This window comes from Aythya ferina, assembly GCF_964211825.1.
Source record: "Aythya ferina genome assembly, chromosome: 9".
Taxonomy (NCBI): Eukaryota; Metazoa; Chordata; class Aves; order Anseriformes; family Anatidae; genus Aythya; species Aythya ferina.
In genome coordinates, this window is record NC_140305.1 from 10,963,502 (window position 1) to 10,989,654 (window position 26,153).

At 38.5% G+C, this 26,153-nt stretch overlaps 1 protein-coding gene across 2 annotated transcripts in view; it reads right to left on the reverse strand.

The window, feature by feature from the left end:
* Window positions 1–2,447: 2,447 nt before the first annotated feature.
* UGGT1 (UDP-glucose glycoprotein glucosyltransferase 1) overlaps window positions 2,448–26,153 on the reverse strand; it is a 45,781-nt gene continuing 22,075 nt past the window's right edge. Inside the window, exons 21-41 of one of the 2 annotated variants that reach the window (XM_084529841.1) lie at window positions 25,896–25,919; window positions 25,279–25,373; window positions 24,416–24,622; window positions 23,686–23,817; window positions 22,629–22,759; window positions 19,968–20,063; window positions 19,552–19,654; window positions 19,004–19,083; window positions 18,082–18,271; window positions 15,053–15,211; window positions 13,968–14,053; window positions 13,513–13,597; window positions 12,376–12,464; window positions 11,759–11,863; window positions 11,148–11,232; window positions 9,714–9,896; window positions 8,342–8,502; window positions 7,729–7,843; window positions 6,895–7,011; window positions 6,398–6,557; window positions 2,448–5,940 (exon numbers count right to left, since the gene is read on the reverse strand). In XM_084529841.1, coding sequence (XP_084385967.1) covers window positions 5,915–5,940; window positions 6,398–6,557; window positions 6,895–7,011; window positions 7,729–7,843; window positions 8,342–8,502; window positions 9,714–9,896; window positions 11,148–11,232; window positions 11,759–11,863; window positions 12,376–12,464; window positions 13,513–13,597; window positions 13,968–14,053; window positions 15,053–15,211; window positions 18,082–18,271; window positions 19,004–19,083; window positions 19,552–19,654; window positions 19,968–20,063; window positions 22,629–22,759; window positions 23,686–23,817; window positions 24,416–24,622; window positions 25,279–25,373; window positions 25,896–25,919 — 2,429 coding nt within the window. In that variant the 3' untranslated portion in view covers window positions 2,448–5,914. The remainder of the gene's footprint in view (window positions 5,941–6,397; window positions 6,558–6,894; window positions 7,012–7,728; window positions 7,844–8,341; window positions 8,503–9,713; window positions 9,897–11,147; window positions 11,233–11,758; window positions 11,864–12,375; window positions 12,465–13,512; window positions 13,598–13,967; window positions 14,054–15,052; window positions 15,212–18,081; window positions 18,272–19,003; window positions 19,084–19,551; window positions 19,655–19,967; window positions 20,064–22,628; window positions 22,760–23,685; window positions 23,818–24,415; window positions 24,623–25,278; window positions 25,374–25,895; window positions 25,920–26,153) is intronic. The other variant, XM_084529840.1, reaches the window with a different exon arrangement.

Genomic DNA, 26,153 nt, shown 5'->3' on the forward strand with positions numbered 1-26,153 from the left:
GCTCAGCAGTGTGCTCGGGAGTGTCCTCCACCTCCAGCGCATTTGTGCTGAGGTGCAGTAACAGCAGCAGTTACAGAGGCAGAGCACTTCCTGATCACAGCCTCTTCCCTGAGCTGCTCAGACACACAAGAGGACCCTGCTATGCCATTACCAACCGTATTTCAGAATTCTTTATTCCAGATCTTCACACAGAAGAAACATGGCTTTCATTCCTCATCAAACCGCAATTTGACCAATGAGGAACAAATTCAATGTATTCCAAGCACAAGGTAATATGTCTTAGCAACAATCCTAATAAAGTCCAGTCAGCAATAAACCCTAGCAGTCAGAAATGATTCTCCTTGAGTTTCCTGATTAGGGAATGCTCATCAATTATCTGGATTCCAACAAGCAGCTGGCATATGCGCTGCAGACAGAAAGGGAGAGTAGGGGGAGAAGTCTTTTAATTATCTTCAAGTCAGCAGATCCATATGTTGAATCAAAACAGATGGAGTGTAGAATCCACCAACAACGCTTGTGACTGGGTAAGTACAGGTATATGGCTAAAAGGAAAGCAAAGCAGATGCAGAGAGCATTTCTTTGAATTCTTTTGGCTTGAATGTTAGTATATTTACACCATCAACGCTAGCCAAGGTTGAAGTGGTATATGTAAATACAGCATCAGGATGAACCTTTCTGTGGTGACTCAAGGCAGCTGTGTGGAAGCTGCAGGGTGTGGGAAGGTCAGCTGCCTTTGAGGGACCTGTGCTTTGCATTGCTCCTGTAGTGGCTGTGGTAAGGAGTTGGCATGTTTCTGAGTGTCTTCATTCCAGAGGGCACAGGTTTAATTCCTCTCCTGGGGTGCACTTCAGGCACTTCTGCAGTGACTGCAAGTCAGGCTGGACTTGTCAAACACAGAAAACATTTTATGGTTATGAGTTGGTGAGACATCTGAGTGAGGAACTGTGCAGCAGCTGGGTGGATCTGTAATGGTGGTGGGAGCTCAGTTCTTTCCAAGTCCCAGCCCTGAGGCTTGCACCTCCACTCACTGCCACGTGGTACTGGAGTGACCAGACAAGCTTGTCAGTGTCCAGCAGGAACTTCTAAGAGAGATGTTCCTGTAACTACTCTTACTGATTCGTGGGGTTTCCTCGTGTGATGCAGCTGGCAGGTGTCTGCTACAACAGGATTAAAGCCAGCAGCCCTTCCTCCAGGGCTTGTTATGAGCCATTTATCTAGCTGGGTATTAGGACATCAAGCTGAGTACAGGCGAGAAGTTTTGGTGATGGGGCAGGGAGGCTTGTGGCACCCAGAGCCCAGCTGAACAAACCTGTGTGCACACAGCATGAACAGGGATGTCTGTGTGTGCACTGGCACTGCTGCCTGTGGGCAGGCCAAACCCATGAGCGAGAGGATTCTTGGCTTGGGGAGGTGAGGGGGAGACATGCACCGGAGCATCCCTGCCACTGCTTTTATGTCCTGATGATAAGGGCATCCTAACTCCTGTATCTTGTATCTGAGCGCTGTGGCCTCACATGGGGTGGGCTGGATCCCCACACAGTGCTGTTACAAAGCACATGGGATGACTGAGTCTCCCCAGGCTATTAATTCAGAGCAGGTCAGTAAGTCTTTCAGTGGCAAAGCTTGCTCTGCTTATGGATGAGAGTGACCTAGAGTAGCTGGAAATTACTTTTAAGCTCACTGTTGAGGAAGTGAACTGCCAGGTTGGACACACAGGTAACGCCTTACGCATGTGGCAAGAGGTCCAGAGGCAGGCAGGACATGGTGGACAGCTACAGCAACTCACTGCTGCATAAATATTTTTAACATTAAAAGGGAGGGGCTTACATGTGGCATATTTTTTTCTTGCTGCTTCCTTTTCTGCTTTGTCTCCTAGGATTTGTTCTTGCTTTCCAAACCTGTGCAAGTTCAGACAACCTACTGTACAAGACCAAATACACATTTCTGACATTCAACTGCACCTTCTGTGCAAAACCATCTACTTTTCAGTTTTTTGATAAATAAAGACTCTGTTTTGGAGCCTTTTCTTAGCTTTCCATGAGTTTTTCAGAGTTGATAAAATCCAGATTCAGCTTTGTAGTTTTAAGAATTATGATTAGAGAACAGTAACGTTTCTGTTTACTATGAATTTAATAGCATAAAACTAGAAAACTGACCTAGAAGCACTAATTTTTTATTAGTATGTAAAGTTGGAAAAATAAACACTTTACCTTAATGTAAGGTAACCTTAAATGTAAGACTTTTTCAATAGTCTCCTTTAAGTGTTATTTTTTTAATACCATTCTTAGCAAGACCAACATGGAAGAGGAACTCTAAAACTCTTCCTGTGTAATTGGTTTAGAAAGTACCACAGCTGAATACAAGAGTAAGTGAACAAAACATACTGAGAGTAATGCCATTAAAACATCAGTTATCAGAACCAAAATAATTGACATGAGAGACAGAGGTAAAGAACAGAAATTTATTCTGTTAGTCATCTTATTGTTGTCACTGAGCTAGGAAACTCCCTGCAACCTCAGTTCAGGTTCATTCAATATTCATTCGAGAGTAACTCCCCCTGTCTTGGTTCACTAGGTAGCGGTGCCACAGAGGTATGGCATATTCTTTAAAAGATTACAGAAGTGGAGAGGCCAAATGGTTTATAAAGGATTTGGTTCCTAAAAAAACAACTGGATTGTTACTTTTTATTTTTTTTAAATCCCACCCCCTTTCATTTCCTTCTTTTACAAGAAATGCACCAGTAGCTCAATGAAGAGATAGCTTAACAACATACATACTTCAGTATTCCTCTACTTATTTTCTAGTAAGGCAGGGACATCTTCCTTTTAAAAGAATGTGGGGTTTTTAGCGTGAACATCTTGCCAACAGGACAAACTTGTTAGAGCCAGAGATGAGAAACAGCATCATCACTTTACCACAGAAGTAGCTTTCTACACTGACGATCCAAAGTTATGCTGCAACCTCCTTAACCTCAATTTTCTATTTCTTGTAAGTTTTACAAGTTTACAGGAACAGGCCCTCAGTGGCATGATCAGAAATAGCTCTGTTTTAGTAATCATCCTGGAATAAGATGCTTTTTAGATTTATTTGGCTGACGATTTTCTTTTAAGGCCCAGTTGAGCACTACCAGCAAGCATACGCACAGATCCAAAACAAGTGAATATCTTCCTTTCATCATTACTCTTGCGTGCAAATAAATAGTAGCTTTCCAGGAAAAACTGTAGTAGTTCACATTCACAATGACTAGTACCATGTGGATTTTATAATGTACTTAAGAATAGGTACAGGACTCTTAGAAGTACAGCAAAATGTACAAAATCTCACAATACATGTGTGTCTGGTTTCTTATTTCAATTAATTTAGTTTTTTTAATAAAAAAAATGAACAGAAGAATATGGTCTCCGTTAGAGAATTTTTCCTGCTCGCTATAGCTTGCTAAAAAGAAAAAAAGTAGTGACATGGCTGTTTAAGTAAGTGCATACATTAACTACTAAAATGGAGGAGAGCATACTTTAAAAAGATAATTCTATAACTGACATTTATTAAAATATTTTCTTCTTACCCAACTCCAAACAAGGCCTTGAAAATACTGTGCTAGATTTCAGAGGTTACTGTATTTTCTAGCTTCAGATAATATTTGAAAAAAGTGAAGCCAAAGATGTTTGATAGCAGAAGATCTTGTTTTGCAGAAAACTTGCAATTTCCTTGTTTTGAGTGCTGGGACAGACTTTTCCCCCACCCACACACCATCCATCCTATATAAGCCTCCCCTGCTGTCCCCTGCTTGTGTGCCATTCCATGTGCTCCAGCGTAGTGTAAGTGGGTTGTAGCTGAACACAGAAAGAAGAGCATTACAGGTGTTACATTATCTCTTTAAAACAGGCTAATTAACATAATATTGAATGATTTTAATTTGTTGGCAGACATGTTACTGTTTTCTACACTAGAAAGAATTTTAGTGCAAGTCTGCTTAGCCTTAACTAGAACAGTTTGACAGCAAGCATGAGCCATGTGTAACTTACAAAGCATCAGGGAGACTACTTGAATTGAAAACCCCACAAAGGGAAAGATACCTAAGCTGAAAACTCATATGCAGTTCATGGTTTGATATCTCCCTCTCACATTTGCTTAGCAGTCACTCTCAACAGAGGGAGATTGGCCTTTCCACTACTCTTCTGGAGTTACCATTTTTCAATACTGACTAGAAATGTGCATGCAGCATGACTGGTTAGTTTACTGACCTGTTCAGCAGTGACAGTGCTGTACATATAAGGGACCCTCTTTCTTCTCAACATCTTCTTTAAGAGTGTGGTTAGTGAGTTGGGCATTTTCTTAAGCTGCCTATCCGAGGCACTGCCCTTCTGAACAGTTTGAACTCTACAACTGCTGTCTTTCAGATTCCTCCAAAACATTTATATCACATATAATACAATATTTCCAGACAAATACCTTAAAATAAGCCTAACTTTAGTGTGAAGCTCTTACAGCACAGAATGCTTACCTGTATAAAAACATAGGAGATGGAAATGATCCTAATCTGGATTTCTAAAGAAGCAGGGTATAAGGAGCTATTTCAAGCTAATTTTGAAATACAAGCTAATTTTAGAATAGAAATGCTAGCTTAATTCTTGTATTTCAACTCTTCCATGTCTCAGTGTTCTAGGGAGTAGACAATAACCTTACTGAATGAGGGAAGCAGGGTTTAAGGATTTTTAAGGGGTATGTTTGTACAACAGTAACTATTGCAGTTATCTTTAAAAATTAAACCACAAATATGAATTACAAAACGAGCCCAAAATAACTTATCCTAGGAGCAAATTGTTTCCTTGTCTGTACAGTAAATGAAAACAAATGCAAGTAAAATATTCAAAAACCCAAAAATCAAGTTAGGAGAATGTGTAAAAAAAAAAAAAAAAAAAAAGGATGAAAGGACTGAACGTGAGCTAAAGCTGAAGACCTAAGAACTCCGAAGTTTTTATTCATGTGACAACACCTCTGTTTAAAGAAAAATAAGGAAATTTACATGATGAAAAGCTTCCAAGCTTCCACAGATTTTTTTCATAAACAAAAGAAAACATTCATGAATCAGTGAACCACAGAAATAGTAAAACCCTACCAGTTTTGCAGATGGGTTTAAATTTTGAGCAAGAAGGAAGGAGGGCACTTTTATTTCCAGTCAGATGGGCTAGGATTAATTGAACTGTCAGATTCAATGTTCTGCTCACATTGTAAGCTTAGGCATTTGTATTTGGGATGGGCATTTACATAGATCGCAGTAGCTTTACATTAAGCCCAACCTTCAAAAGTTGGGCAATAAAAGATGACAGGAAATGGTGACTAGGTAATGCTGAATTTGATAAAAAATGAAAGGCATACTGAAGAAATCTGAGAAAGCATTTTTGACTGAAAACTTGCAGATGAAACAGTATCCCAATTCAAGGCCTGATGATTCTGAGCCTTTTAAAGTTACCTGGAAAAATTAACTCCACCAGTTGAGGTTAGGACTTACGTTCTAGCCAGTTCAGATTGTTCTAGTCTAGTTCAGATTGCTGTGTCTGCATTTTCCAGGCTCTCAAGTTAGATCTGAGGCTAATAGGATCTTCATCAGTTGTGGAGGTAGCAACAGCTGAAGGAACAGGCTGTGGCTTTTCCAGTGGATTTTGAAGTTGTGATTCTGAAATGCTAAACTCCATCATGGGCTTTCATTGCCACCACAGGTGCAAAAAACAGTAATGCTAATTCCAGCAATCCAGATCTTATTTCATATGCAGAAATTAACCCATAGGCAAGTAATAAAAATGCATACATCATCCCATTCAATTATTCAGCAGTTTTGCAGACATACCGGAAAAAAACAAGCTTTCAATATAAAAATTGTCTATGAAACAGTCTAACTTGAGTTTTTCTCCATGGATCATAATTCCACATGAGCTGCTTGATCTGTAGAAGAGGAGAGAAGAATAAATACTCCATTTCCAGCTTCCTTAATTTGCAAATTGGTTTGAAACTTAATATTCAAACCCCAGACACTTGTTCTTTGCAAAGTTATCTGGGACTGAAGAACAATTAATTCCCCTATATCTATAATGGCACTGTAATTAAGGGTTAAGATAAGGCCAGGTTCATAAAATTGCAGGAACAGGGAGGATTCTTTAATGGAACTGAAAAAAGTGAGAAATAGATCTCTCTGTTCTCTAGGTTTCAGCATCAAGTTACACGTGCCTGACTTGGCAAAGTGCTTCTGTGCCATTAAAATAGGCAATTAACACAATTTAACACATCCTCCATGCAAGCCTTTACATGGTGCAAGCTTACAGTGAATGAGCACGAGGCTTCACCCCAGTCCAAACAGGTAAGAAGGAGATTGCAGCAGAAGGAAGACAGTCAGAAAGATTACCTTGTGTGTGTTGTCCTGACATCTTAGCTGGTGTTCCTGTTTCTTTTTCTTTCTGGAAAAGACTCTGGAGCTGTTTGATTTCTTGATCATAGTCCTGCCATTCTGGAACTATACGCATTGCTGCTTGCAACTTGGGCTCTTTGGTCATTGGGTTATTACACTGCAAACAAAACACACAAACTGTTCAAACACTTAATGCATAAATAAGCTCTATTTACTGAACAGAGGAATGCTTCCCCCTGGTGGAATTAATCTGTTGTTAGTGAACACTTAGTACACACCAGTATTTCAGCTAGAGTACAGTGTAAAGACTCTTCACAAATTCATGATGGCACCCCTCTAAGAAAAATACTGAATATAAAGAGGAAAAAATGAAGTACTGAAAACACTGAAGTAAAAATATAGGATGAGGCACCTAGATCTAAGACTGGGAAATGCCCTAAAATTTGTCATTATCTTATTGTGACATAAGAGTGAGGGAGCCATACTGTACTTACTAGATCAATGGTTTTTGCTCTCTTCTTTGAGGAATCATCACACCATGTTTCACACCAAAGCCACTCCTGTGGCAGTGATTTAATTGGCACCTGGTGGATCATGTTGTTAGGCAAATCCTGTTGTGAAGAATAAGATTTAGTAGCAGTTTCCACAGGGTGCAGTGCTGGGGGAACAACTGTCCCACCAGACAGCATTGAGAAGTTTTGTGATTTCTGTAAGCACAGAGGTTTGTTCCCCAGGACAAGTGAAAAATGATAGATCAACCTTTCATTCCAACCAGTCATTTGGAAAAAAATACGAAACTGAATAATACAATTGTTAATCTTACTTTGTTGGAACTTAAGTCTAAGAGCAAACCTGTGTCAAACCTGTACTGGACCAGTTTGAAGACCATTCTTAAGTAAATAAAAATGCTGTGTTACTTTTCCATGTATGACAGTATAAGCCTTATTTCCATATATCGTATTTGTACTGACATTATCAAGTCAGTGCACAGTAAACCACTTGGAGCCAGACAGCTCAAGAAACTTTGTTTCTTCAGCTCTGCTGAAGAAACATTCAGATACATTCTTCTTAAGGTTCAGCTGTGTTACATATTTACCTTGGAGTATACTGGAAAAACTGACAGTCTGAAGACAGGTAAGAGGAAGCTGTTGTTTCTGCCTACCAGCTATGTTTGGTTCTATGCATATGTGCCTCATTTGATGGCAGGGAGTAATGGGACTGCCACTGGCATTTGGCTTTGGTAGATAATTGGCTGGGACAGGAGAGGTCTTAATTTGGCATCATATCACAGTACATGTATGCGTACGTACAATGAACTAAATACACACCTGATCGAGGTTAGACAGACTGTTAGGGTCCTGACTAAGACCCTGATATTGTCCTCTGAGTCGATCTCCAGCTGCTATCTTTCTGAACTTCTTCAGATCCACAACATATAGGGCACTACATGGAGATGACATAGTTAGCAGTGACATTTGACTGACAGGTAAATTACTGCAGCACCAGGAGACCCTGAGATTTAATGTTAAAAACAATTTGATATACTGCCACCAATAGATTATCTAATATAAGGAAGGAAAGCAGTTCTAACTAAGGTGATGGCACGTACGCAAAAAAAATACTCAACAAATCTATCTTAGCTTTGTTGTCATGCAGTCCCTTCTTCCAACATTTGTTATTAACAAATGAAGATGCCTGTTTAGTTAACACTTCAGTTCTTCATCTGTAAAAGCTGTATCATACTTAATAACTTCAGTGTCCCTAGTGCTTCCAATGGACCAGAGGCAATGGAACCTTAAAGAAGCAACAGTAAGCAAAAAGTGGTTCACTGCAGTGCTGTGGACCTCAGCTAGTTTTCTGCTAATTCTAATTCATAGCAAAAGCTTTCCACTTGCATTTTGGGGGGGGGGGGGGGGGGGGGGGGGAAGAACTCTTCAGTACCTGATATGGTATTTTCTTCCAGCTAAGTGACTTGCCCAGTATCCTGATTTCCAGAACCTGTAGCCATCCATTTCTCTTCGACTGTCACAGAATGGAGTATAACCGTAAGGAGCACCATCTAGATTGAAATCTCTTAATTCCTTTAGATCTGTGCGCACAATCTGAAGGGAAAAGACATTTTATTTATATTCGTAGAAGCCTGCCAAGGGTTATTTTGAAATGCTGGTTAGGATTGAATTCAAACGGAGCAAACAGTGAAAAGAAAAATCATCTGTTACTCTTCTCTACCATCATCTGCATTATGCATATGTAGTACAAAAACAGGGCACCAAGTCCACTGTCTCACTGGAGCTGGATCAATTAAACTGGACCTTAAGTAATCTGATAGGGGTTTGCTTGACAACTGAAGTGCCAAATTGTTGCTTAGCAAGCAACAAAAATTCTCACTATAAATGAACTCTGCTATGATCCTTTGGTTTCCTTTCCTCTTGAAAGTTTGCAGACCCTTCAGAGATGATGCTTTCTAGTGTCTTTCTGACACAGACACTGTGGCAGTAATACTACTCTAAAAATACCATTCTAGTGGAAACAATCTACGTTAATATATCTTTTAAAAACAGAGCAAGAACTGGATAAATTGAGAACAGCGTAGCTTGGAATTTAACCTAGGTGATACTTAAGCATGAGTTGTAATGGTTTTAACTGACATGGGATCATGATCTACCTATGCCAAAATGCCGAAGGTATTTCATATTTACATGTTGATAATCCATACTTCTCAATTTCATAAAAGTTTTGGAAGGAATTTTTGTTGGCAGTTCTCACTGCACACGCACCCTGTACTTTCAAACCATTCAGGCAGTAAGCGCAGACAAAGCCTTAACAGATATTGTTTGCTTTGCAGCAGGGCACGGCTTCATGCTCCAGGGAATTAGTTTCTCACTCCTCTGAAAGCCGTTCAGATCTGGCCAAGTCAAAAGCAGGGGAGTGGGAGGAGGAGGGTGTTTGGTGACTTAGGAAAACACTGTGTGCTAAGTGATCTGCTGCCTGGGAGAACAGACAGAACTGGAACTGGAGAAGAGGCAGGGCAAAATCAGAATCTGTTTGGCAAACTAGCTGGAATCACAACAGCAAGTGAGTGAGGAACCAGAGAAAAAGTAAGAAACAGGCCAACAAAAACAAATTTTCTGGGAACAGGCAGGAAAAAACCATACTGAAGCATACTATAGTTATAGAATCAACCTTCAGTCATGCCTGTGAAATGCCCAAACTTGCAACCTTTGTAACAACACAGAAATTGTATTCAAGAATATATAGTACTCTTAGAGAGGAAGAAAGGAAAAAGATCAAGTAATTCCACCCTCTGTGTTACCTGATCAGCATCCACAAATAAGATTTTATCAACAGCTAATGGGAAGAGCACGTCTAGAAAGAGGATCTTGTAACCCCAGATGATACGCTGTTTCTCTGTTTGCTGATGAAGCCAGCGTGGCCATTTATACTGGACAAGCTCATACTGGAAATTATACTTCTCTGCCATGTATGGGATGAACTCCTGCAGAGGGAGGGGGAAAAAAGTAGCTTATCTTAGTTTTGTTACACTGCAGGAGAAATAAAAGTGCATTACAAGAAATAGACTTAAGTCCCATAGTAAGTCAGAGAACATTAGAATGAAGAAGTTAAATAGCACAAAGAATAACTACAGATTCACAGTTACTTCAGACAGATGACATAAACCCAAACTGTACAATCAATATAGATTGTAAAGCCAACGATCATGAGACAACTATTTTGGCATCCTTTCACTGCAGAATTCCTTATAAGCCATTTTATAGTGATCCATATAGATCAGTTTAAAAGAATGCATTACTCAACTTATAGAATTCAAATATGGGAGAGTTATTATTTAGAACTGTACAAAGCAGTACATGGAAATAATAAAACAAGAAAAGAATCAGGAAAAATCCTTTACTGGAACAACTTGTGCCACTGTCCGATCTGATCAGTTGACATTCACGTCCATGAGGCCTCCTCTCACAGTGGGAGAGCACACATTTAGCCAAGGGATACTGGTAGAACATGACTGTTAGCAAGGGAAGGGGGTACCACATTGCTGCATCACCCCAAGAGCAGTCACAGCACAGACCATTTTTGTAGTGACAGGGACACTGCTAATTATTTCCCCTTGAGCTCATAAACTGGTAAGATTCTCTAAGGAAGGCTGCTTCCTAATATTACATGTTAAAAGTTCTGAATTCCTGAAATACACAGTTTTGACATTCATTTATGTCCCGGTTATGGTTTGAATTCTGCTATTTGATTCATGAAGTATCACAGACAATGTTAAGTATTTCCAGGTACATTCCACCACTCACATACTCCAGTCAGTCTGAAAAGATGGTTTTAATAACTCCCTTATGAAGCTCTCACCATACCTAGTTGGTAAGCCCTTGCTTCTCTGGTAGTTTTTTTTCCTATGCTCTCTCAACCATTATGTATTAGATGAAAGTTTATAGCCCTGAATTTCATCTCAAAGTCTATACCATTACCATGCGAGTTAAAAAAAAAAAAAAAAAAAAAGTTCAAACTCTTTCAAGTATCATTTTACTAGTAAATGCTTTTCTCTTAAATATTTACCTTCAACAGGAGCCCACTATTTCCAAAAGCTAGTTCTATGCTTTGTCAAAATAGAAGGTATACAAGACAAGAAAATGAACATGTTTATGTAACAGTATGATGCACAAGTCAAAACATTTTTCTTATTTACTTTGTCTGCAACAGAATGAATTTCTAATTAATAACAAACCTTGAATGTAGGCGATAAGTAGTTCTTCAGAAACCAGAACTTTAAAGGAGTCTTGGTATGTTTCAGCACAGACAACATCATTATGCTATCAAAAGAAAAAATAAAACATTTACAGGAATAGCTACCACCTGCTAGAGATCAGCTGCTTAACAGAGTACAAATTGCTATTTTACACTAGACTAACTATAGTATGTGAGATTACTGATCTTTGTGCATGAAGAAAAAGTGGGTAGCTTCACCCTATTAGATATTGCTTAATTTTATCTAAAATATAAAATCTGTTGGTTTTCACAGTGTTGAGAACAGAAGTTCAGATTCTCTTCCAAAGCAACTGTGACTTAAAATTTCTTAACAAAGTATCTGTATTTAATTATTTTCTAAGGAGAAATTTCTAGGGCAGCAACATGCTATCTATTACATTAAGTCTATTTTGAATATCTGCATAGCAGGCAGACAAAAGTTACTGTAATATAGCAGAGGCAAAAAAAAAGAGGACTTCTGAGCTTTTTTTTTTTTTTTTTTAATATTTTTGCAAATTCTAACCTTTTTACTTGTGAACAGCAGTGCACATTTACCATTTGAGACCCCCAGAATATAAATTCTGAACTAACCGTAGGAATCTTTCATAAAGGTGTCCTGAAGCCACAGAGAATATATTTAATACATCATCTTTATCCTGTTTCACATCTTCATTCTTTTGTCCTCCTGTGAATCCCCTGAAAGGATGAATATGTTTATATGAGAGACAAGATAGTTAAGGCCCAACTATACAGAAGAGAGTGTAACAGATTAAAAATCCCTATGGTGTTTGTTTAATATAGTACAATTACATGGTTTGGTGTCCTCCTCCTCAGTCTGGACATCACAGTCCACAAGGCAGAGCACTGCATACACCAGTGTGGATGACCCGGTAACTTATATGTAACCGCCTATTCAATTGAAAGATTCCTGGCTGAGATACAGCTCTTGGAAACAAACAGTTTCCTCCTTCCCTGTAGCACAGGTGGTAAGGGAACATAATCAGGGCAAAGCAGTAACCTTAGTTCTCTAGAAACAGAGGGGTCCTATGAAAGACATGGAGCTAGTGATGCACGGCTTTGATGAGTCAAGCCCTAAACTCAAGCTGTCTTAACAAATGCATATGAAATATCATGGAACTAGCTGTGTTATCTAAAAAGCCGTTTTCCAGTTTCAAGAGGCTTGCAGGTTATTGTTGAATTAGCTTTACCATTTGAGAGATTCCCAAAATCCAGATTCATTCTCACTGGTACCATCACTTAGTAGATCTTCATTCATCATGTCTAGTTTTTTCTGAACCTGTGAAACATATCACTGCTTTAGTGAGCAGAACTAGATATTGGGCAAACAGCTATGGAGTGTCGTTGTGACACTAGTTCTGTTAGTATCCATTTCAGTTACGTCCAGTTAGCTGATGGGTAACCTAAGCTGTCTGGAGAAACAGCTTGGTAGTGAACTGACATTTTGAAAATAGATTCCAAAGCTGTTCTCAGATAACCAAGGGCATGTTAGTCTAGATGGTTAAAAATGCTTTGCTAAGAGGTATTTATTGACCATCCTTGTTGGTGGAAATTAGCAGAGAAAAAAAAATTCAAATAAACCAGCAAACTGCCCCCAAAACAACACAAAACCTCAACATCACTTTCCATTTCTAGAAAGTATTATTTGCCATTGTAACTCCCAAGCAGTTAAGTAGGTGTGACAGAAAAAGGAAAGGCAAAAAAAAGGAGATAAAAAAAGGAAAAAAAGCAAGAAAACATCCCGGAATTACTCCAACACAAGTAAATCCTGTGAGGAAGCATGAACCAGATGTGTCACAACCATCATTTACCAGTCATCCTCATTAAGCTTTTCAGCTACATTGTTATATAATAGGCAACCCTAAAAGACAGTAGATTAATAAATTGCCTTTTAATAAAAAGGTATCCTCACCTATTCTATCAGATTGATAGATAACATGTTACCAGATGAGTAAATTTTATCTGTAACAAAAAATACTGTCTCAGTGGACACATGGAATGTTTATAACTACACTTTTTATAAGAAAAAAAGTCATGTCTTTTAAATAAGTAATAAGCATAACTGAGTCAGTAAAATTTAAGCATAATTGCTTCTCACATGCATCCAAAAGGAACAGCAGTTACATGCCATTCTCTCCTGTGTCAAAAAAAAAAACAAAACCGAGTCTACAGACAATTCCCTCTATTGTAAGTGTTGCAATGTGAAAGTTTTGCAAATTGCTTCTAATGTAAGCTTGTAGGAAGGGAGAATCAGGCCCTCAGCAGTTCTTCCCCCACTACTGGTCAAACAGTCTTTTTTAAGAGCAAATCCAGTTTTTAATACTCACCTTCACTTTAATAATTTTGCTCTTGAAGTTGTTGAGAACAACAATAACTTCATTAGCTTCAGGTGGAGAGTCTGTGCCATCATGGCTGAAAATACAGTAAAATCACTTTTAGTTTGTTTTTTGAAAACACTGCCTTTACTAAAAAGTAGAAATATGTCCTTTATTTCTTCTACATGTTTTTCTACATATTATTAAAGCTTAGTATTGTAAAACAGGTTTGAGACTTGCAACAAGATAAAGTAACAAATACATATATTTGAACACAGACTGAGTTTTGTAAAGGAACGCACTTATTTCATCTCAAATAACTTTTTACGTACAGTACAAAATGCAATTTGCTGTTCAGTTCAATTACACTTTGCCAAATGAACTGTTAGATTCAGGTATTAGCATGCATGTATCTAATTCAGAAGTTTAACAAGGAAAATATCAAGGTATCTCTTGTGCCATCCTACCTGTAGATTCTATAGATATCCTCAGATCTGCCCTTTCTCAGTCTTAGAGTCCATGCACCAGGATTGGCTTTTAACTGGAAGTAACCCTGTAAAGGGAAAAGAGTATCTGCCAATTTCCAGAAAACACAAATGCAGAAAAACAGGTTTGTAAGTCATGTATTTTGACCCACTGTTATATCTGGAAATAGTTATTTGTAAGCTAGCTGACTAATATAACCATAACGCCTTAAAACCCAGAAAAGTAAGCACGTATGGGTGTGGATAACACCACAAAACTTAGAAGTTCCATTCAAAATCCTTAGTTTTTTGAAAGAGAACGACAATTATTAAAAGGTCCAGCTTCATTTTTTAGATGACAAAAAGTCTTCAGAGTGTCTTGGTAGGAACAGCATAATTGTAAAGTTGTTTCTGCAGAAGGAATGAGCCAATTTCTAAACACTAGTTGGTAATTACACAGCAGCCTGTGAAAGGTTTGCCTCTAAAAACATAACTTTTATCTATTGTGAAGCTATACAGACTGGTATTTCAGCTACAGCAGGAAGTAGTAACATAGGTTGTATATTTCAAGATCTCCCTTTTGCAAAACCTAAAAAATTACAATGTAAAATTCCAGTACTGTATACGTTTCTTGTTGAATTTTCAGGTTCCAGATCTGAGAATTTTATTTTGTGATGTAGATTATTATGCCAAAAATATACAAAACATTTGTAGCAACATCTCAGTGTCTCATTCATTTTTATTTTATTTTTTTTTTCTTTGACCCCACAGGCATGAGTAACCTGTCCAGGAAAAAGGTTACCTAGAGATATTGGCATAATTTTAAGATACTCTAGAATATCCTCCTCAGCAAGCTAAAGGGAAAGAAGTGCATCTTTAAAAGGTAAGAGACAAACAAGTTTATTGCGGAGTTTTAGACATCAGAGTGAAGAATGATGTGGTTCTGATATTTGCAAGCAACTGTGGAGTGCAAGTAATGCCATATATCCCCAGCCTACATTCTAAAAGATATTTAATGGTTTAACGTGAGGAATTGTGCTGACTGGAGAACCCAAGTTATTTGTTGCCAGTTTCAATCAAATGCTTACCAAGTTGGCCATAACAATGGTATCTACGATGACAGGATTGGTTGAAGTTCCCAGTGTAAACTGGAGTCCCCGAGGTGGCTGTCCAGTAGTAATATCATAGCAGTGTCCTTCCAAAAGCAGATATTCCAATTCATATTCTGCAGCAACAACGTTATCTACCTATAAGAAGATATTGCTGAATTCAGCATTAGCTGTAGAGTGCAATTCTTTTTTAGTGATTCAGTTACTATCTATAATAGCCATAGTAATCAACTAGCACTTACTTTACCAGAGTATTTCTATTAGACGAATACCTAGAAACCCTTAAAAAGCTTGGTTCCACTGAAGCAAAAAAATTAATGACATGTATTGGTAAGACTGTCCCCTATCAAAACTCTCAATCTCAACCAGTAAGATCCTAGGATAACAGAAGTGAAGGACTGTTGCTCTATTTTACAAACTTTTTTTTTTACAGTTATTGTAGGATTTAGTCAAATAAGTGATCGATCTCACAAGAAGCCTGTTGACAGGCTTCAGAACTTTGAATCAAAACCTCTATAAAGCTAATCTAATCTATCATCATCTGAAACAAACGTTTTATTTTGCTCTACGTTACTCTTACAATGTGCTAGGGGTATCGTCAGAAAGAGCGATTCCTTTCTTTTACACTTAACAAAAAAGTGCCAATAAAAAAATACTTGTCAAGTTGAACAAATCACTTCAGACATACAGACTCATAGAATATCCCAAATTGGAAGGGACCCATAACAATCATCAAGACCAACTCCTGGCATCACACAGGTCTACCCAAAAATTCAGACCATGTGACTAAGTGCACAGTCCAAACACTTCTTAAACTCCGATGGGCTTGGTGCCGTGTCTACATCCCTGGGGAGCCTGTTCAAGACAACCCCCTCAGCGAAGAACCTCTTCCTGATGTCCAGCCTGGGGGACCCCACTAGCGACTGTCCGCCAGCCTGATGTGGCCCCATTTACCACAACCCCCTGAGCCCTGCCCATCAGCCAATTGCTCACCCATCGTATGATGGTTTTGTCTAGCTGTATGCTGGACGTTTTGTCCAGTAGGATCCTACAGGAAACTGTGGCAAAAGCTTTACTGAAATCAAGAAAATACATCAGCTGGTTTCCCTTGATCAACTAGACAGGTGATCTTATCTCCCTACCAGGCTATATTCATATTTACCCTGAGGACACTACATAAGCAAAATATTAGTCTAATCTCACAAACCATCATCTCTCATTGCATATGCTACCCCCACTCTCTGAGTTTCAATTCACCTAAGTTGTGGGGGCAGAGAGGGGAACAAACAGAGGTTTGAAATGCATGGCTGTATCAGCCATTTGCTAGTTCATTTATGGCTTTACAGTTTTGTTTTGCTTTTCGTCTCAGACCCTAACAGTCAAAAAAAAAAAAAAAACCACCATCCAACGACAACAAAAGCTCCCAAACTCCCCCACAAGAAATCAGATTTCCTACACTTCCAACTGAAGTCATGCAGGCTTAGCAGCACTGGAGTCCACCACTGCACTGCACCAGATCCCCAAACACTACCAGAGATGCAAGAGTAACAAGAGACTAAAAGTAGGATATTCTATGAAGAAGTAACCCACATTTGTAACGACCACAAGGCTGTCCACACTGTTGCTTTGCAGAAGGCCTATTTGTAAGGAGTATGACTATCTTGTCACACGTGCAGCAGGTGTGTTTCCATGCTGCAGGTGTGGGAGGATGCTGGGGCATGGAGCCTGAGCTTCCCTCTCACCTCTAGAGGTGGCTCCTCCAGCTCATGGAGGAGGCACACTGGTGTGAGGATGCTTGTCCTGCCACTGCCCACGCCACACCTTTCTGTGGATAAACAGAGGACTTGAACCTCCAGAGCTGTCACATCTTTTGCACGCAATATTATTTTTTACTCTCTCCATATATGCAGTTTTTCAAGGCCAGCTACCAAGTGGCTTATTTTAAGGAAAAATGATATTTAACCATCTCCTTAGGCTATTCACTTCACACCCTGAAGTTCAAAATTTTACACTTCGCATCACTTATGGATTTTCTAACTTTTAATGTGTGTTTTTAGTGCACATTGTAACAGGTTAGCGTAGCACATTTGTAACCACTTATGAACCCATTATTTTTAGAAATTCTAAAAACTATTAAAGTCCAAGTTAATTTTTAACAGCAAGAGGTTAATAGTTAGCACTGAATGATCTATCCCGTTAAAGATTAAATGAGAATCATCAACTTGTACATACATATACCCTTCTCTTGTTTTTACCACCATTTTTATACTTAATTTCATCTTCTTAGGTTTTATTTTCTTCTTCATCATATCCTTAAGTACAGGGGCACACTGCCCAGGTCAATATGCTAACAGTCTAATTCAAGGCCTGTTCTAATAACAACCCCCTCCTAACACTATTACAGTTGAGTGGATTTCTGTTGCATCAGTTCCACTGTTTTATTGATACTGCAAATTCTTTTGTGGGTCACAAGAGTGTTTGTCGGTAACAAAAGCTGTGAAAATGAACAAGTAGCTAAAAAGTGTTTGGTGGCTTCTCAGAGCAAGGAAAAGGAAGTGGAAATAACTTACTGGAACAAGACTCAGATCTTACTTCAGCATTTCTAAAGACAAGCTTAAAAAAAACTGCCTTATTTTTTGTTAGGGTATTAGCAGTACGGAGCTCCAATCAGAAATACGTTTTTTAAATTTGTAATTTAAGATGACCAACAGAGTTTGTTTCTTTCTCAGGGCGTTCTGAAATGCTATACACACACAGGCATGTACAGTCAAAACAGCATGTCTGTAGGATCTGCTTCAGACCTACAGTATTTTTCAACTTGTGGTCCCCAGACATCCGTGAGCATCAGAGGGCAGCAATTTGCCAGCGAGCTTTCTTTGCAGCCCTCACGTAAAACTTTCAGGGGTCTACAAATGTATAAGTGTTAACATCTACGCCTTTACAAAAATACCCCCTGGAAAACCAACAATATTTAAATGCAACAATAGTAATGTGCCGATTTCACATACCTCCTCTAAGTAAATGTTGTCAAGGTCATATGGGGTTCTGACAGATTCCACCATCCAACTCTCAGGAGTATTTAGGTTCAAAGTGAACAGTGGAGACTGAGGCATATCCAAAAACTTGGCAATTGGTCCAGAAGCAAAGTTGTTATCTGCTGTGAAAGAGATTTCTGGCTCCAAAACATAGCGATAAAAGCTGAAATTTCAGAAAGATAATTTCAGAACATATTTCTGCCATACTCTGCATATATTTCACTGTTTGAACTTGCTGACATCATCAGTTTTTCCAGAGCTCCAGTGTCTTCAAGAAGCCCAATATGGAATTTTTATTCCCTGATGTGTATGGAAGGCTTTGTCCAAAGCATCATGCTTAGGACAATCATAATTTATCTTGAAGGAGCAACCAATGTTTACATGACTCAGCCAATAAGATTAGCAAGTTATTTACCCTTGCTCATAGCTATAGGAAGACCCACCCAATTTGTAAACCACCAGAACTACCTCATGCCATCCACAAATTACTATATTCTCTATGGGAAATCATGTCATTGTACAAATGAGTTGAAAGCAGTTAATGAGACCTGCCAAAGGACATCTGACCATGTCTCTGTGCTTGCACATTCCAACAGGTTTACCTTTCTCTCTCTCTCAGGGTTGTTGGATTGTGTTTGGATGTTTTGTTTGGTTGATTGGTTTGGTTTTGGTGTGGATGGATGGGAGGGTAGGAATAGAGGATTGGGATAAACAGCCCGGAGTTGTGGAACCTGGTAGGGGTGGTTTGCTCAAACAGGCTACACTGTAACTTGTGACAAGTCTTCCAAACAGTCATTGCCAACTGCACTGTTGTAAGCACATGCTTCCATGCTGCTATTTTTCAGGTGTCTGTTTTTTTTTCTTTTGTTTTTAACCCCAGAATGGTGTTGCTTACCTTTTCAGAGGCATGTCAGAAAGTTTGGACTGGCAGTTCATAAACACTCTTAGGTTCATATTTATCAATTGGTTCAAAACCTGAAGTAACAAAAGAGACATCCCTTAAAATCCTAACTAGGAATGCTGACCAATGTTTTCCTGGACAAGACCTCTCAAGGAGGCATGTAACCTGCTCATTTCTCAATCATCCCTTTTCATTATTTGCTTCACCACACCCATCTTTTAGCTGCTTGTTTTAAGTAGATTAGTCACATGCTCCCTCACACTCCAGGCATTGGTTTTGGGATGCAGAGACTTCCTTTCTCAAGAACAACTGTTGCAAACTGAACTTAAAATGGTGAAACTAAATGCTGACTAGAAGATATCTAAGCATGATCTTGTTAGCATAGTGCGGAGGAATTTCAGTAATGCATTATGTATTTCAGCTGCATTATGGGAAGGCCAGTGGTCACTAAAGAGTCAAGGAGAAAGACAAACATTGCAAAACAGATCTGGAGAGAACTTTTTGAAATTGTCATAAAACACATTAGAACACTGTACACATACCAAAAGTAAAGGAGCAAGTCTTTGAGCATCTCTGGTAACTGGATCAACAATAGCCACGACATCAAAGTATGTCTCCCCCTCTTTCGGTCTCAGTTTAACTGCACTAAACAGAAGAAGAAACAATTTTAAGCTATAAAATATATTGGATAAATACAGCAAAAACACCACACATCTCCTTCTGATGTCAGATTACTTTCCAAATGCTATTTATCTCCTGAAATTAGATAAAGAAAATACATACATACACATGTATAGAGATAAGTACACAGATGTATTATTTATGAAATCTGACTGTGCTCTGAAAACTGTTGGGGACTTCCCTATTGCTACTTGGACATTTTTGGAAATTAAATGTAACTTAAAAACATGGGAATGTTAAAAGACAAGGAAGAGCAGATTGCTTAGCAATCCTATACCTGTATCGTTCTTCAAAAAAGTGATATTCAATCCTTGCCTCTCCTTTTGGTTGAGCCGAGAGAAGAGCATCCACTTTCATTACCAAGTCACTAGCACTGAAGAAGGAAAAAAAAGAAGTTTACAGCTATTCACAAAGTGCATGTACCTACTATGTTTCTGTCAACTAGCAGCAAAAGAAGTCAGAACTGAATAGACAAACTTAAAGTTCTACCACCTCTCTTCAAAAGCATTTCCCTGCTTGCACATATTTATAATTAATTAATTAGAAAAACAGTAGCATGGAAATAGATGATCAGTGCTTCTGAAAACACCATTTAATCCAGAATACGGTGTCCTTACTGTCCTCCTCCTTTTACTCCAAGGATTCTTTGAAGTAGCTCTGGAGAATCAAACATATGTAGGGGTTAATCTACAAGTGAGATGATTTAAATGAGTTGCAGTCTTCTCATCCCTGAGGATACCAAAGGGTTTAACTAGCAAATACAGAGCAGCTGGCATTTTAGGTGTCAGCCATGCTGCAGACACTGCATCCCTTAACTTCATCAACCTCTCTTAGACCTGTAAGAAATTCAGATCATTTCACAGCAGTCTTTTTGTTTTATACTGTAAATCTTAAGTACTAGGAAGAAATGGAGAAACTTTCAAGACAGAGGGGTCCTATCATTAAAATATAATAATTTCTGATGATTTCTTCCTTTTTATTATTTCCATAAGTTTTCTTTAGCTTTACCAAGAAGCAATACTGTACTTAAAGGTCTGCCAGCTTTTCCTTTATTAATTCGGTCTCAAAGATTTATACTGACAGCTGTTTAAATTGTTCATACCAAAAACATAAGGCTGGTGAAGTCTGCCAGGTTCTATGGTGTTTTCCAATGCAGCAGATCAGCTCAAAATTTTGCAAAAAAACCTTGGCAGCATTCAAATAAAACACACACAAAAGATTGCTCTGTCCAAAACTACCCAATATTCTAACTATGATACCTTCTCCCACCCTATTATCCAAAAAGGATTACATCCCTTTGGATTTCCAATACAGGAACAAATGTGAAAGCATTGGGAACACTGTTAAAACCCATCCTCTTAAGATTCAGAATCACAGATTTCTGCACGAAAGACCATATGCTTAACAGGTTCCTGCTCTAAGGAACCTGCTTTGGCAGGGGGGTTGGACCTGATGGTCTTTCAAGGTCCCTTCCAACCCCTTCAATTCTGTGATTCTGTGATTAACATACCTGATTGGCCTCTAACAGCCAAGCAGTATCACAGAAAGATGTAATGCTAAATGGGGAAAATATCTTAGTGATAACCTCCATCTCCACCACCACCCCCATGTGCTTATGGGCTTCAGATTTGAACCAGAAGATGTCTTTCCTCTGAATACCTCGCCTCTGTTCTTTTTGTAAGAATTACCTAGAACTATGATTTTCACCATTTCACCTCTACCTCTTTTTCTGTTGTTTCTCTTTAAAAAGTTAAAAGCAGTTTACGTGATTCTCTGTGATTCTCACTGACAGCAAAATGTATTACTAAACTGTTTCTGATATTGATAGGCCAGCAGCAGGTAGCTGAACTACAAACAGATTCAGAAAGCATACTCCAGTATCTCATTTTCTTCCTTTCTTTCTCCTTTTAAATAAGTAATCCTACATGAGCTACGAAAGCCTGGTATGTAGGAGGTAGATGGTTTAAAGCAGCGTGTCAGTTAAGATTTAGCTGGGAGAAAAACCCACGATAAGTCTGAAGGCCTTGATATTAACAAGAAGTTAGACTTCTGTTCCATTTAGAGAAGCAGAACAAGTAATCCAGTGAAGAAAGCATTTTCAAGGATAAATGTAAGAACATGTAGCAATGCATACCACTTCATAACACATACCACGGCAGTAAACAACTCTCCTTTGCATGTAGACAGTTTCTCTACTGGTAAAGCTGTCACCAATCAGTCTCCTAAGCCTCAAATGAAACTTCAGCACACAAGCAAGGAATTTAGCTAGACCTTGTAAAATGCACCACCACCCTCACTCTTCATTTTTTCAATCCACCTGTATCTTTTTTTTTCCCCTCATGCAACAGATCATTTCCAGATAACACAGCAGGCTGTTGCTGTGATCCAGGGACTACCTCTGTGATTACCAACCAATGCATTTACAGTTTCATGTTCACACGAACAGTTTTATGATAAATTCCTACTGTATTGAGCTCTTCCCCAGTTTCTTGCTGCTCGTCTGTGAAACTTCAACCAGCACAGCTCCTTCAACTTCATTACAAGACATGCAGCCACATCAGATCGCTACTCGATATAGATAACAAATCAAGAATGAAGACCTCTGAGCACAGAACTGTATTAGGGGTTGCTACTACTCCCACTACAGCTTCCTGAATCTGGGGGATACAGTTGCAGCTCCATACCTACACAAGATTCTATGAACTATTCCGTGAACTGCAAAAAAAAAAAAAGTCACTAAAACACTTTAAACCCAAGACAATTTACATCTCTGTCCTTTCTGACTTGCTCATCTGAACAGCTGAGCCGTGACCATATGAATACATGTAAATTTATAACACCTATCCAGTGTGTATTTGGTAGAAGCTTTCTCTAGGCTGCAGAAAAGCACTCCATCAGAATACCACCACTTTTTGCCAATCTCTTCATGTTTACTTACAGGTCTTCTTCAAATCCCAGCTGCTGAATTTGAGATTTGATTTTCTGTCCTGATGTCTTTAGTATGATATTCTCAAGGAGATGGAAATCATCCTGATTGAACATCTCACCATCCTCTAATGGGCCAATGATCTTTATTTAAAAAAAAAAAAAAAAAAAAGTGGGATCAGCATTATTAAGTAAAGGCTACACTGAAAAAAAATCATAGGTATATTAAATACTCAAGCCCAACCTTGGTTGGTTGTCAACTTTTCAGGCAAATATTAATGTCCATGGCCACAAAGTTTAACAGAATTCTATCTACTTATGGACAAGGACAAAAATATCCCAAAGTCATAAATTGCATGCTTAGAATTTTCACTGAGTGCTTGATTTGCCAAAATATAGCTTATTAAACTATACATGCAATATTATGCCTTGAAGGGTTAACAAAACACCAGGCCAATTGCAGTAGTCCAGAAAAACTCCAGCAAATTTCACTCCTCTAGCTTTCAAAAGACTAAAAGCTTACCTAGACGATCCTTACTATTTTGCTAATGACAGAACTTGAATGCCACAATCCATCACCTAAAATCCTTAACACGCTGAAGAACGCAGAGTATACAGCAGCCACTGGAACTTTCTTCCCCCCCAAACCTAGCTAGTGAGCAGGTGGCAGAAGAAAACTGAATTGGTATGTGGCCAGGTTTCATTACTGGTAGTGAAATACTCTTGTAACATGATCTGCTTAATCTAAGTGGCTCTTGTAAAAAGAGGTAGAAGAGAGCAAGACACCAACGTTGAGCAATGAACAATCACAACACAATCTCTCAAATCATCATCCCTTTCAGCCTCTGGACTCAATTCATTGCCAATATGAGTGCAACTGCTATTGACAGAGCTGAATTTGTATGCAACACCAACAGCTAACTGTACACAGTACAAAGAAGAGGTCACTGCAGGTCTGAATAAATGAACTTGGAAGCAGTTAAGTGGCCTAAAGAAGGCAAACTCTCCACTCAACCTTTGCATCTTTCCCAAACGTGGAATCTCATTCACCATCTGGTGATTGACCTCACCCTTCCATTGCTGATCACAGCCCTCTGCCCCTTCTTCAGCTTTAGAACGTCTCTGCAGTATATAGCATGGGACAGAATAAAATCCACCTTAGGAGACTCAAAGGCTTCTTTGAAAATATTGGTATCCATACCCTGAAAGAAAAGAATACATGTCATTGAAATAGGAAGAAAAATACCCCTCTGAACACTTCTTAAATTACATCTTTTTTGTTCATGTTCAACAATATCTTAATGCCTTGCTAAGATTTACCTCCAGGCCCCTTCATTTTGTGGTCTTAAACCTTGTTCTTGCCAGTCATCTTCAAACGTTATCACAATTTCTGATGTGAAGGGCCACAATCCTAGCAGCTGTTGCTAATTAAACCAGTAGTTCCATTCATTTGTTCTTAAGAGATCCTTGCGTAATGTTTCAAGGCTAGTTTGAGAAACGCAATTTTTTTCTCTGCTTTTTAAAAAGGTTATGAGATTGAAGTTCTCTCTTAAACCTCAAGAAACCACTCACTCAAATAGATTCCTGAATCTGCATTCTTTTGACTTTTTCAAGTTGTGTAGCTTTGATGTGCATCTTTAGATGGACTGTTTTATTTAGGTAAGCTCAAACTTTCAGAGCAATGCAAAAAATGTTACACTCCATTGTTACTTTATCTTACCTTAACTGCACATACTACAATAAGAAATTAATGAGATGAGCAAGTACCCTACCTTCGTAAACACCAACAGACATGCTTACCCCAACAGCAAATTCTAAGATGTCAGCTCCTGCCTCTAGAGCCTTTGCAGTTTCTTCTTTTGCCATTTTGGTGATGAAGTTCTTGGCATTATTTGACGTTTGTGTCTGTAGAGCTGCCCAAATGGCCTTAGCAACAAGTGTGTTCTTGCTGTTTGGATCTTCACTGGGATTATTAATCATGCTAATTCGAACATTATTGCTGGATTTCTGTGTTTAACCAAACATGTATTAGCAAAGTTTTAGGTTTCATCTTTCTTTTAAATGAAAAGTAGTCTATAAGACAATAAACTCCATAGCAGAAGTTTGTAAAAGTTATTTTAACCAGGAAACCAGATTTCAAATAAGAGCACAAGGTTAAAAGGCTGAATGAACTAATTTAACTTTATTTTTTTAATAATTAATTTTACTTAAGTATTTAGTTTACCTACAGGCATCACTGTGGTATCTTCTAGATAATACCGTGCTACACAAGAGATTTAGGACCATGGCCAGCACTCAGAGAGCTGGCAAAAGAGAGTGATTTGGGGGTAAGCTACATATTTTTGTAATTCAGTTACTTTCCTGGAACAAATAAGAGCAGAGAGCAGTGCTCATGTTAATCTCCAAACAAAAACACAGACACCTTCAATTTAGAACCAGAGGCCTAAAAGAACAACTTTTCTTTATTGTATTAGCATAGTGCCGAGAGGGGATTCTGTCCTAGTACAAAAAGGTCAAGGAAGTTCCAGCCCCCTTAAGCTGGAAAACAGAGAACCGATCTCCCCAGGGTCATAAAACTGGAAAAAGCACAACTTGTGTTTTTCAAGCCTCTTTTCAGTGTTTTATTATCACTTCCAACCTGTGCAAGTGAAAATACTACTTACCTGGTGTTTAATGGCATCATACAACAATTGCCTTCCTGAAGGTTTATCAAAGTCACCAACAATCCAAAAAGTAACTGGTCTAACAAAAGAATCATCTGCAGAAAAAAAGGGGGGTGCAGGGGGAATATTTGAAGGTGAATGAAGGAAAGCTTCAGGTTTTCTTTATTTGGAGGAAAAACAAGGTGCACATGCAAAGATTTCAAAAAAACAAAAACATATATGAAAAAAGTGGAGAAGGCTAAGCTAAAAAGTCCGGCAAGAGAGGAACAGTAGTACTGATATCAGATTTCATTTACCTCATTCAGAAAACCCACATGGGACAGCATGCATTACTGTTTCTAAACTGGATTTCTTTATTTTTGGTACCGATTTAATTTAGAAATTATAAAAGGAACCTATAAATAACGTACTGATTCCAACTAGGGTACAGATATATCACTTCTTTGTACTGAAGCTGTTAGTTCAGAAAATCAGGTTTGTTTAAAGAAAAAAAAGTGATGAACCAAACATGCATTTAAACACCTTTCTTCATTTCTTGCTGGTACTAAAGCCAATGTTACAAAGGAACCAGAAAATTCCCAAAACAACAACATATGGAATGCTAAAGCATGTTTTACCATAGATCTCCTTGGAAGACATTCCTGGTCAAAAAGCAGAAAGGAAAAGGGGAAAAGGAAAGAGGCATTAATAATTTGACAGTAATCCTAATGCATATCAAGAAGTCGCAGCACTGCGCTGGGCATAATTGAATCACTGAAGCTCAGTTCCAGCAAGCAGCAGGTTCACCTTAATTTTATCAGAATAAATTTTGACACCTCCTCACCACCAGATAGACTGATGCTTTATTTCCATACTACAGTACTAGTCATAGTAGT